This window comes from Zalophus californianus, chromosome 17 (assembly GCF_009762305.2).
Source record: "Zalophus californianus isolate mZalCal1 chromosome 17, mZalCal1.pri.v2, whole genome shotgun sequence".
In the NCBI taxonomy this organism is placed as follows: Eukaryota; Metazoa; Chordata; class Mammalia; order Carnivora; family Otariidae; genus Zalophus; species Zalophus californianus.
In genome coordinates, this window is record NC_045611.1 from 43,408,204 (window position 1) to 43,420,844 (window position 12,641).

Below are 12,641 nucleotides of genomic sequence, written 5' to 3' on the forward strand. Positions count from 1 at the left end.
AGTTGAGTGACTGAAGTAGAAAAAGGGGATCCGATTATTTCTTTGGAGGCAATGGTTGATATGCTGAGAATCCCATGCTGCCCTCACCGGAAGCCTGGTGGGGAGCACTTCCGGGAAACCACCAGTGAAGCTTGTTTGGGGTGACTTGTTTAGGGATTTGGAAGGATGTAGCGGCCTGATGACCGACACACGCACCCCAAAACAGAGAAGTCTGAAGTCCAGAGAGAGGCTGTGTTGTCTGTTTGAGGCAGAGACAGGCAGACAGAGAGACCCAGGCATAGTCAGAGAGAGAGAGAGAGACAGAATCACAGAGACAGCCTGTGGCCATTTTAAATCTCACTTAGGTCTTCCTAGAGGGGCAGGGTGACCCCAGCAGGGAGGTAAACGGCTGACTTCTCAGAGGCCGAGAAGAAAGCTAAGCAGCCACTTGGAGTCTTGCACCATCTGTGCTTTAGTAAGAGCCGCTCAGTGTCCCTCCAAGTGCCCCAGAGAGAAGCCCAGCACTTCAGTGCCACCAAAGGAGACCCATCCCTTGTCTGTCCTCCTCTGCACTTCTGCCAGCACCAGAAGGTAGGGTCAGAAATTATTGTCTTCGAGCCAGAGGGGAAAGGAGAGGGAAAACCTTCTCCTCCCAAAACGTGCCCACAGCCTGTTGCAGAGACAACACCTTGAAATGATGACTCCATCATCCCACATATATCAGTCACCAAATGGACGTGGTGTGGGCCACCATAGTGTGTTATCTATGAGCGAGCGCGTAAAGCCGGGGCCTGTCCACAGGCTCATCCAGGAGGAGAGAAGACAGTGCCCAGAGCAGGTCTGAACAGGCTGGGGTGGGGTGGCACTGAGCTGTGATCTGGTTGTCCCCCGACAACCCTGCTCCTTTAAGGGACTAGCTGCACACTCCTCACGCTGCCTAGGAAAAAACCCTCAGTGCTACCCTGTCCCCTTCCTGTGTTTGCATCATCTGTTTGGACCCTCACCTCCTGGCCTCAGCTCCTGCTCGAGATGCCCCATTAGCTGCTCACCCAGGCTGCTGATGGCTCAGGCTAATGGCCCTGCCACCCCGCCCTCTCTTCCAGCTCACTGCCCAACCCGGACACCCTCCCTCAGCCCAGCCAGGGGGACTCCTGAGCCTCAGAGACAGCAGGCAGCGCCAAGAGGTGAGTCCCTCTTTCTGTGGCTCCTCTCTTCCGACCCCACTCTGTCCTTCCCACAGACTCCTCAGCTTACCCGCTTAGCGTGCCCCCTGGAGTTGGTTAAGGTCATTCCCTATGGCACTGATGGGACCCGGCTTACCCCTGGGCTCTGCCCTGGCACCCCCTCCCTTCACCTGCCCTTGGCCACAGTCTCCACCTTACCCAAATTCTGACATCCCCCTCCCCCCGCCCGGGTAGGAGTTGCCACCCACCCTCCACCAGCTGCTCTGCAGGCTTTCCGCTGTCCCTGTTGGGGGGAGGGGGGCAGCTGCTTCCCTTCCAGGCAATTGGGGGAGGGGAGTGGATGCAGGACTCTAACTTCCAGGCCTAGGAAAAACACACACACCGTGGGGCCCAACTCTGCTAATTTTCTACCCTTTCTCTCCCTAGTCTCAGAAATCAGGAGGTCTTTCCTCTAACGGGACGTGACCGCTTCCGTTGTGTTCTAAGAGAGGATACGGTGGAAAGAAAGCAAAGGACGGAGGGCGGGCCATCCTCACTCCGAACCCAGACTCACCTGCTCACTGGCACCACCTCCCTAGTGGGCCTCTCTGGTTGAGATAGTTGGTATCTCACTAGATGGCTTCTAATACCCTGAGCAGTCTGTGACCCCAGGGGCCCCTGACCCCCTCCCCCACGCCCCGCCCCAGGCCGACCCAAGGGTGGGGAGCAAGGGGAGCTCAGGAGCGCGGAGGCCAACCCCGGCCCCATGGACCTGCCCCCGCAGCTCTCCTTCGCTCTCTACGCGGCCGCCTTTGCGCTGGGCTTCCCGCTCAACGCCCTGGCCATTGGGGGCGCCGTGTCCCATGCCCGGCTCCGCCTCACCCCCAGCCTTGTCTATGCCCTCCACCTGGGCTGCTCTGACCTCCTGCTGGCAGCCTCTCTGCCCCTGAAGGCAGTGGAGGCCCTGGCCTTGGGCGCCTGGCCTCTGCCGGCCCCACTCTGTCCTGCCTTTGCCCTGGCCCACTTCGCTCCGCTCTATGCTGGCGGGGGCTTCCTGGCTGCCCTGAGCGTCGGCCGCTACCTAGGGGCTGCCTTCCCCTTGGGCTACCAAGCGGCCCGGAGGCCGCGCTATTCCTGGGGGGTGTGTGCGGCCATATGGGCCCTTGTCCTCTGTCACCTGGGGCTGGTGTTTGGGCTGGAGGCTCCGGGAGGCTGGATGGACAATACCACCAGCTCCCTGGGTATCAACACACCAGTCAACGGCTCTCCAGTCTGCCTGGAGGCCTGGGACCCAGTCTCAGCGGGCCCTGCTCGCCTCAGCCTCTCTCTCCTGCTCTTCTTCCTGCCCCTGAGCATTACAGTGTTCTGCTACGTGGGCTGCCTCCGGGCACTGGTCCGCTCAGGCCTGAGCCACAGACGGAAGCTAAGGGCAGCCTGGGTGGCTGGCGGGGCTCTGCTCACGCTGCTGCTCTGCTTAGGACCTTACAATGCCTCCAATGTGGCTGGCTTCCTGCACCCCGACATGGGAGGCTACTGGCGGAAACTGGGGCTCATCACAGGGGCTTGGAGTGTGGTGCTCAACCCGCTGGTGACTGGCTACTTGGGAGGGGGTGCTGGGCGGGTAACAAGTGTGGCAAGAACGAAAGGAGGGACATCCCAGAAGTAGTAGCCACTGCTGGGGTGAAGGGGCATGGAGCAGGAGAGCCTGGCTTCTTGTCCGGGCCCCTGGAGCCCGGAGCCAAAGGAACTGCAGGGCAGCCTGGCCTGGGAGCATCCTTGGACCTGCTATGGAAAGAACTGAGCCTGGCAGAAGACTGCATCCCAGCTGGAGGGAAGAACGGAGGCCAGGGGCTAGGTCACAGAAGGAAGGTAAGCTTGCCTCTGTGCGTATCAGCACGACTCCCCACCTCTGCCTGTCCCTCTTCTCCTCCTGCCCCACCTGCCAGGGCTATGGAAGTTTTCTTCCAATCTAGAGGAAATGCCACTCTGATGATACACTTTGGGGGATGTTACTCCCAAAATGCTTCCTAGGAAAGAACAGTTTAATTTCTGAGTAAGAGAAGAGGCAGGAGGCAAGATATTGATGCTGTTATACCATGTGGAACTCACAAGAGGGCAGCATTGGAACTGTGAACAGGAAGTTGGTAGGAAAAGCTGCTTCAGCACAGAGAAAAAATACCAGCAACACCAGAAATAGTCACAAATACAGAGTCTCTAAGATGTGACAGTCACCACATCAAGCGCTTTAAAAGTGTGGTCCCATTTCACACAATCCTTTGATTTGGCCCTGCAGCTGCTGTACAGATGGGCAGGTGGTTCATTGCACAAGTGTGCCAGGCAGACAGGCAAACTGACTAAATTCTAACCTGTGTTTGCTCGCCAAGCCATGTGCCTGGCATGAGGCTGCTTCCATCCAGAGGAAGGAACATGTTATCCTAATTTGAACAAAGATACCACTCACTCCTCGAGCAGTGCATCCCGGCGGAGGGTGCTGCCACCTGGAGGGGGGGGTGCCTTTTCCTAATTTGTACAGAGGCACAGCATAAGTCAGCTACAGTCCCTGACCAAGTATTATCACCGTCTTTGCAGGTTAAGAAATTTTCCCGAGGCTCTACAGCAAGGAAGGGGTGGGATGTGGGATGCAATCCTTCAAGGCAAGACCCCCAAGGGTTAGGGGGCATTTGAAACACTTGGGGTATCAGGGTGAATGCCCGTCCTTGTGGTCCACTTTGCAAAGGTGAATGGTGGCACCCTGAACCCCAAGAGAGTGGGTAGAGGAGAGTGGCCATGGAGGAGACAAACATCTGGGTATCTGCTCTGATGAAGCAACTTGTTCCTCTAAAGACGTTAATGCCACGAACACGTAAGACACAGAAAGGCTGGCTACGTGCCTGGCGTGCACGAACCGGTTTATACAAGCTATCTCTTTCTATGCATAAATGTCTACGAGGGCAAGGAATTTTATTTGCTGATATATTCCCAGCACCTAGAGGGGAGCTTGGCACATAGTAGGCTCTCAACAAATGTTTGCTACAGGAATGAATGTTCACAGTAGCCTTCCAAGGAAAATGTTATTTCCTGTTTTATAATTAAATGATAACAGACCAGAGAAGTTACGTAACTTGCCTGAGGCTCCGCAGAAGCGAGAAACAAGTTTATTCCCTGCACAGTGGTGAGAGCAGAGAACTTCAGGGTAAGCCGACCTCCAGCCCAAGTGGCCTCACTGCCCCCCTCCCAGAAAGCCAGGGACCGCTCTCTCTCCCACTGCTTGGGAGCACCTGCTGCTGCTGGACCACTTCTTCCGGTGAATTGTGCCTGCTCCTAGGGGTGGAATTTAGTTCCACTCGGGGTCCCTGAAGCCCCACACTATCTGCCGCCAGCACCCTCATGACGCTTGCCCCTTAAGCCCAAAGCCTTCTACAAGGGTCCCCCCAGCAGGTCAGCCTGTGCACCTGCCATTCTTTTGCCTTAAGTGCTTCCCCAGTGGTTCTCTGCCTCTGTGCTGAGGCCTTATTACCCTCTGACCACTCCATCCCCCGAGACCTCACTCCACCAAACCCATGATGGCAAAAACTGTTTTTAACAACTAATTTGAGATAAAATAGATATCTCATAAAATTCACCCATTTTAAGTGTACAAGTCAATGCTTTTTAGCAAATTTACTAAGGTATGCAACTGTCACTATCATCCAGTTTAGAACATGTTCATCAGCCCAGTAAGACCCCGTCCTGCTCATTTACAGTTAATCCCCCTAAGTCCCTGGGGCAACCAGTAATTTACTTTCTGTAGATACAAATTGGCCTGTTCTGGATATTTCATATAAATGGAAACATACAGTGTATGGCCTTTTATGTCTGGCTTGTTTCACTTGGCATGTTTTTGAGGTTCTAGTAGTCATAGGTATTTCATTCCATTTTACTGGCAAATAGTAATCCATCGTATGGACATGCCACACGATCCATCCATTCACCAGCTGATGGACCACTGGGGGTCTGGTGGGTTTCTACTTTTTGGCTATTATGAATAATGCTATTATGAACATTGCTGAAGTAGATACCTATGTGGAGCTGGATCACATGGTAAATTGATATTAACTGTTCTAAGAAACTGCTTTCAAAGTCACTCTACCACTTTATATTCTTACCAGCAATGTCTGAGAGGAGTCCCATTCCTTCACCTCCTGCCCACCATTTGGCATTGTCCAATTTTTTGCCCACAGCCATTCCAGCGGATATAAAATTGTTATCTCACTGTGCTCCATAAATATTTGAATGAATAAATCCATAATCTCTGAAGTCAGACAGAACTGGGGTTTGAACCCTGGTGGTGATTCTTAATGAGCTGCATTGCCCGGAGTGAGTCACCTCCCCACAGGGAAGCCCGAGGACAGAGTGGCGATGCCCTCAGAGGCAGAGGGTCTGCTATGGATTATGCGCCCCCTAAATAGTCATTGTCATCATTAGTCTTATTATTACCATCACCCCGGAGACAAGCCCACACTAGTGAGGACTGGGATGATGGCAGCTGACATCTGTTAAGTACTCACCGCAACACGCCAGGTTCCTTTCTCAGCCCTTGACAGGTATTAATGCTTTCATCTAATGACAACCCCATGAAATTGGTACTGTGATGGTCCCTGCTTTGCAGATGAGGAAGCGGAGATAGAGAGTTTAGGTCACTTGCCCAGATCACAGAGTCAGTGATAGAGCCAGCAGCGTACCCAGACCACTGGCCCCAGATTCCAGGCTCTCCATTACTGCCGCATGCTTCCTGCCCTTACAAGGCAAATTGGATGACTGCCATCCCGGAGGAGCAGATAAAAATCAAGTGGAGGATCCGGAAGGGGAAGGTGAAGTCGGCGCAGGGCTGGCTCGAGCATCCCCTCCGAGACAGCCCAAGAGCCAGGCACATAGTCATTGGAATTTGCTCCTTATTTTGCATACTGGCACAGTGCTGGTAAAGGAGCTAAAGGCATCTTTTGTGCAATTGCTCAACAGTGAATGATGTCATGGGTCTTTATCAGTTCTGCCAGATAAATAGCTAACTTACACTGTTCTGCAGAAGTCGGCAAAGTGCTGGGGGCAGAGCAGTTGGGTTCTCAAATAAACAGGTGAGCATGGGGCCATGAGGGACTTGGAAGGGGGCCCCTTGGTGGGAAGGGACAGGGGACAGGGCGTGACCAGGAAGACAGGCAGGCTGACCCTGCTGGAGAAAGCATCGGGTGGCATGCGGTGGTCGGGGGTGGGGGGTGACGGTTCCCTGTCAATGGTTGAGATGCTGCTGGCATGGGGAACGAAGGTCCCCCCCCACCAGACTGCCCCCTCCATCTAGCTGTCTCTTTCTCCAGTGGCCAGCACCATGGGCACAAGCCCGAACTTATCCTTCTTCCCCGGCGATCACTGGCTCTACTTCTCCGTGTACCTCTTCACCTTCCTCGTGGGGCTCCCCCTCAACGTGATGGCCCTGGTGATCTTCGTGGGCAAGCTGCGGCGGCGCCCAGTGGCCGTGGACGTGCTCTTGCTCAACCTCACCCTCTCAGACCTGCTCCTGCTGCTCTTCCTGCCGTTCCGCATGGTGGAGGCTGCCAATGACATGCGCTGGCCCCTGCCCTTCATCTTCTGTCCCCTCTCCGGATTCCTCTTCTTCACCACCATCTATCTGACCTCCCTCTTCCTGGCAGCTGTAAGCATCGAGCGCTTTCTGAGCGTGGCCTATCCGCTATGGTACAAGGCCCGGCCCAGGCCTGGACAGGCCGGCCTGGTCAGCGGGGCCTGCTGGCTCCTGGCCAGCGCTCACTGCAGCGTGGTCTACATCATCGAATTCTCAGGGAACTCCTCCTACAGCCAGACTATCAATAGCACTTGCTACTTGGAATTCCAGGAGAACCAGCTGGCTATTCTCCTGCCTGTCAGGCTGGAGATGGCTGTGGTCCTTTTTGGGGTGCCCCTGCTCATCACCAGCTACTGCTATGGCCACCTGATATGGGTGCTCAGCAAGGGAGCCAGCTACCGGAGGTGGAGGAGGGTGGTTGGGCTTGTGGCAGCCACCCTGCTCAACTTCCTCGTCTGCTTTGGGCCCTACAACGTGTCTCATGTCGTGGGCTACATCCAGGGTAAAAGCCCGGCGTGGAGAAGTTATGTGCTGCTTCTTAGCACCCTGAATTCCTGTGTTGACCCCCTTGTCTACTACTTCTCATCATCCGGATTCCAGGCTGACTTTCACGGGCTGCTGAGAAGGCTGACTGGGGGCTGGGGCCCTTGGAGGCAGGAGGGCAGCGTGAAGCTGAAGGAGAAGAATGAGGAGGGGGGCAGCCACAGGAGCTGTCCGACATAGAGAACAAGTAGTGGACTCCAGGAGGGCTTTGGAGCCAGCAGCCGAATGACTGGGCAGTTCCTAGCTCGAGTCAGGCAGGACCGGGGAGTGGGGGGCTGGGGGCTGATGCAGCCGGGGCGAAGCAGGCACCCAGACTTCCCAAGGACGTGCTCGCCCAAGCCCAGCTCTCGATCTTACCCAACTGCCCTCCTTTCCCATCTCCCTCTGCCCCTGGCCCCCCCAACGCCGTGGATTCGGCCCTGGGAGATAGTCAGGATGAGAGCATGCGCTGGCGAAAAATGAGCTCCCATGGCAGCAGGCCGGCTGCTGTGCTTTTTGGAAGGGAAAGGAGGAGCTGAGAGCAGTGACCAGGGACTGAGGGAGCTGCCTGGTGGCCTGGGACAGGAGGGGGAAGAAGCCATCCTTCAGAGCCTCTCCTACCCAGCAGGTCAAGAGTGGGTACACAGGACCCCAGGCCTGAGGGAGCATCCTGCTTTCATGTGGATTTTTCCAAAAAGTTTCCATTGTTCAGTAAATTCAGACTTTCAGGGACATAAATGAAAAATGACAGAAGAAAAATTACCTAAATAAATCTGGTAGCAAGTAAAAGAGAACGGTCTTTCCTTATTCTCTGTGGGGTTTTTTGTTTGTTTCGTTTCGTTTTGTTTTGTTTTGTTTTAGAGAGAGAGCACGCACACGTGCGAGTGAGGTGGGGCGGTGCAGAGGCAGAGGGAGAGAGAATCCCAAGCAGGCTCCACACCCAGCACAGAGCCCAACGCAGGGCTCCATCTCACGACCCTGAGAGATCATGACCTGAGCTGAAATCAAGAAATCAAGAGTTGGATGCTCAACTGACTGAGCCACCCAGGTGCCCCTGTCTTTTTCTTATGCTATATCTGGGCCAAATGGGATTGGTGGATGGAAGGATAAAACACCTAGACTCCGAAGGAAAAGGGCTAAAATGCCTAGATGTCGGGAGAGGATCTGGATTGGAGGAATAAAAGTACCAGCTAACCTACGTGAAGGACTTGGCCTCACCCACTGTCTTCTTCGATCCTCTCAGTAACCGTGTGGCAGGCACTATCATTATTCTCGCTTTGCAGATGAGGGGATGGGCCCAGAAGGTGAAGGCTTCTACCTGAGATCCTCTGTCAGTAAGTGACTACAGCAGGATTGGAGGCCGGAATTAGCTGACTCCTAATCCCATGCCTCTCCTCCACTCTGCTCTTCTGCCTCCAGCTGTGTATCATCCACAGAGAGGGGGCCAAGTCTGGCTCCCAGAGCCAGCGAGACAGTCTGGCCAGGACAGATGTAAACAGGCCACGAGGACAACTGGAACGGCATGCAAAGCAGCTCGACTCTCGGTGTTGCTAAGTCCTCTTCCCTTGTTATTAGAAACCCGCTCGAGAAAACAAAGCTCATCAGTCAACACAGTTGACTTCAAAGATAGTCTTAAGAGCTATTTTTTTCAAGATGTGATCATTGAGTAAGCTTTCCTTTCCTACGCAAGGGTGGTGCATGAGAAAGCATGGGTTAGAGCCTCCACTCCCAGCAAGGCAACCACAGAAATGCGGGCACCTGTCTGTATTCACTCAGCTTTAGTTCAAAAACATTTGTTGTGCACCTACTGTGTGCAGGTGGCTGGGCTGAGAACTGCAAAGACTTTTAATATGAACGTGTTTAGCATCGGCTTTCTTCCTGGGGTGAGGGTCACTGGAGAACCAAGGGCTGGCAGTGGGTGGGGGATTGGATTTCAGATGGAAGGGGAGAGACATCATCTCGGTAAAGAGATGGAAGCATGAGCTGTCTCTCTGACCTATGACTCATCTTCTGTCCCAAGGCACTCAGCCCTGGTGACAGCTAAGAAGTTAATATAAACATGAGACTACATGGTTCAGAAAGGGAACAAAGGTGACATTGAGTCTTGTGACTCCAGAATTGGTAACAAGGACCCAACTCAGAAAAAAAGGAGTTGCAAACCCCACATTCTAGAGAGAGCCATGAAGGACAGGAGCCTGACTCCTCTCCCAGGGTTTATAATGAGGGAGAAGAGGTGGCTCAGAGGGCTTTGCTGCTTCCAACTATCAGCCAGCACTACCCCCTCCCCGGTCTGTATAAGCAAAAGGCTAGGGGTGGGGAGGTGAAAAGTCATCAGAGGCTGGACCTTTGTCTGGGCCGTGGTGAGGGGACTGTGGCAGCATTTTCCATACCTTGCGGAAGCCAAGGGAAAGGGGTGCTCAGGGAATGGCAGGTGTATTCTGCGACCACTGCCCTGTGCCCATCTAGGCAGAGAAATGAGACCGGCAGACAGGTGGCGTGGGAGCGTCTATGTGCATGACGAGCAACATGCTCTCTCACCAGTTGGCCGAGCAAGCAGGTGGGAGTTCCCCATGGGTGAGGTGGAAATTCTAGATGCTGGAAGAGGTCAAACCAGGTTGGCTCTCCCAAGACAGAGGTCAGAAGAACTCAATTCTAGCTGCAACAGAGAGCCAATAAGTGGGCATCTGACGCACAATGGACACCAAAAGCTACTCAATATTTAGCTAAAGCAGTGTTCTTCAAACTTTTTCGTGTCTCTGTCCCCTCAAGGAGCCTTTTTGGGTATTTTTTTTTCCTATTCATCACCTTCTTCTCCCCTGCCCGTGAAATTTTAATACAACAGACACACTAGATACCTGTTTATGGGTACAGCCCTTTGGAAGACCATAAACCATCACTCCCCTGCAACTCATTTCACCTCTTTGAGGGGCAATGTTGGCCCTGCTGAGAATGCATGAGCTAGAGAAGTAGTCTTGCATCACAGAGTGATAAAGCCCATCTCACACAACAGCAGCCCAGCGAAGTGATGTTTATTAGGCTGCTGGAGCAAAGGAGACCACATTCCAAAGGAAGCATGGGTGTCTCACGAGAGAAGAGACAGGGTTATTTTAGGATTTGGGGTGAGGGGAATGTCTGGGTGAACTTTCAGCAAAGCAGTGCTTGACCGGCTCAGAGCAAAGAGACCTGTATGCAAAGAGGTCAATGTCAGGCCCAGGCTGAGAAGTGGACTTGGGGTCCTGTTCCTTTGGAAAATACGAAGAGAAGATAAAGGCAGAATTCAGGGTCTGAAAACTCTTTTTCTGAAGCTCTGGGGGTTGAAAAGCTAGGCTGCTTCTCGGTGTCACATGCTTCCGCTCAGATCATCTGAGCAGCAGCGGGATGTTCCATTCTTCACTGACCAGATTTCAAACAGCCGAGTTTCTGACAGCGGGATTTTAGAAAGCAAGGGTTCTCAGCAATATAATTTTGTTAAGTAACAAAACAAGTTTTTCAAGATTTACAAAAGGAACTCATCGATGGCCATTATGGAGGAGGAGATTTTTCCCTCCTAGAAGGAAGGGTCCCCCTTTCAGCAAGCCCGAAGGCAGCACAACCCAGAAGGACGGGAGGCAGGGCAGACGTGACCCATCCCTGCCGCAGGTACCCTGGGCTGGAAGTCAGGTTTCAGCGTATAAGGAACAGAGAGGAGGCCAGAAGTTTTAAATCTCCACGTGTGACCAGAAACTGAGGGAGGCTACTCACAAAGTCATTAAGAAACTGACAGAGAGGGGCACCGGGGTGGCTCAGTCGGTTAAGTGGTCGCCTTCAGCTCGGGTCATGATCCCAGGGTCCTGGGATCGAGCCCCACATCAGGCTCCCTGCTCAACGGACGGGGAGCCTGCTTTTCCCTCTCCCTTTGCCTGCCGCACCCTCTGCTTGTGCTTGTGCTCCCTCTCTCTCTCCCTGTCAAATACATAAATAAATAAATAATCTTTAAAAAAAAGAAACTGGCAGAGACTGTTCGCTACGGCTTGACCAATAGCAGTGACTGTCGCAGGCTTGTGCAGCAATAAGTTCAAAGTATTTGTATACCAGTGCCCACCAGAGGAGGGCAGAGGGGCAGGCAGGAAAGCAGCAAGAAAACTGGCTACGGTGAGGCAGGCTGACTTGCTGACTTTTCCCGAGTTGAATACACCACCTGTGACCAGAGCCTTTGGCTGTTTTAGCAAGTGGCCTCTCAGCCTGGGAATGTGCCTGGCAGGGCAAAGAAGCTGTGATGCAGAGCAGGAGAGGTCAGTCTGCCTCGACTGGATGCTGGGGAGGGGGGCGAAAACTAGACCAGGTCAGGGTTGGGGGAGCAGGAAGGAAGATGAAGAACAGATGCAGGTGAGCAAGAAGCCTGGGACTTTGCAAAATTAGTTGCAACAATCACCCCAAAGCAGGAAGCAGAGCGGCAATAAAGGTGAAAGAATGTGGAAAACGTTAGGCCATAGATTCTGGGAGAGGGGAATTGTAAGTGGAACACAGAGTCTGCTGTGGAGGAAAAAATAAAGTGAAATAGTGTGCGAAAGTGCTCAACTTTTTACCTTCCTCTCTCTGATATGACCTCTTTGGTTAAAAAAAAAAAAAAAGAACCCAAGGCAATATAGGTAGTTGTGGCCCCTAAAACCCTGCAGCGTCTGTGAGAAGCCTGCTGACTTCCCTTTAAGGCCAGTTCTGAAAAACCATCCGAACAGAGGGAGATCAAGGCACCAAGATGGCGGCCTGAGATCTAGCAAAAGGATGCTGGGATCACATTCCAGAAAATAATGGGAGAGAAGAAATGAAGTTTGAGGAACCTGGTGGGCGTGGGATGGTGCACAGAGCTCACAAACCCCCCACCCACCCATGGAAGCGTGGAGTGAGTGGAGAGGAAAATGTTGCAGAAGAGGAAATGGGTCAGAAATGTTTTTGGAAGGGAGGTGACTTTACCGAATTTAGACTCATTTCACTGAATTTAGACAACCAAATCAATCATCCCCTCATGCAAACCCCCTAGTCCCAGGGTCAAATTGTAATTGGCACTAACCACAACAATATCGTTCCCCTTTATTGGTGACTGCTCTCAGAATGTACACACAATGACCCAAGTCCAGACAATAAGAGGTAAGAAATCTGCTGGGGGAGGGGGACGTCTGGGAAAGATTTTTCTCCATACTGAAAGAGACAGATGTGTGAGGAGCTGCCCTCTCCCTTCCTGGTTTGGAAACTTTTACATGAGGATGTGATACTTGGAGCTGTAGCAGACACTTGGGGGCCATAAGGCCACAAACTTGAGGAAGGAAGCTAATAAGCTCAGGAAGCCAGAGAAGAAGGATAAAAAAGGCCTTGCTGAGCTGGGATCCCCA

General features: G+C 53.0%; 2 protein-coding genes across 2 annotated transcripts; both read left to right on the plus strand.

Moving 5' to 3' along the window:
- Window positions 1–1,599: 1,599 nt before the first annotated feature.
- On the plus strand, window positions 1,600–2,822 carry FFAR1 (free fatty acid receptor 1). The gene has a single exon (XM_027617912.1). It carries the CDS (start codon window positions 1,909–1,911, stop codon window positions 2,806–2,808), a length of 900 nt encoding a protein of 299 aa, XP_027473713.1. The 5' UTR covers window positions 1,600–1,908; the 3' UTR covers window positions 2,809–2,822.
- On the plus strand, window positions 2,798–8,053 carry FFAR3 (free fatty acid receptor 3). Its single transcript, XM_027617893.1, is given in 3 exon segments — window positions 2,798–3,011; window positions 6,491–7,446; window positions 7,449–8,053. Coding segments are annotated over 3 exon segments (1,077 nt in total). The 5' UTR covers window positions 2,798–2,929; the 3' UTR covers window positions 7,488–8,053.
- Window positions 8,054–12,641: the final 4,588 nt, after the last annotated feature.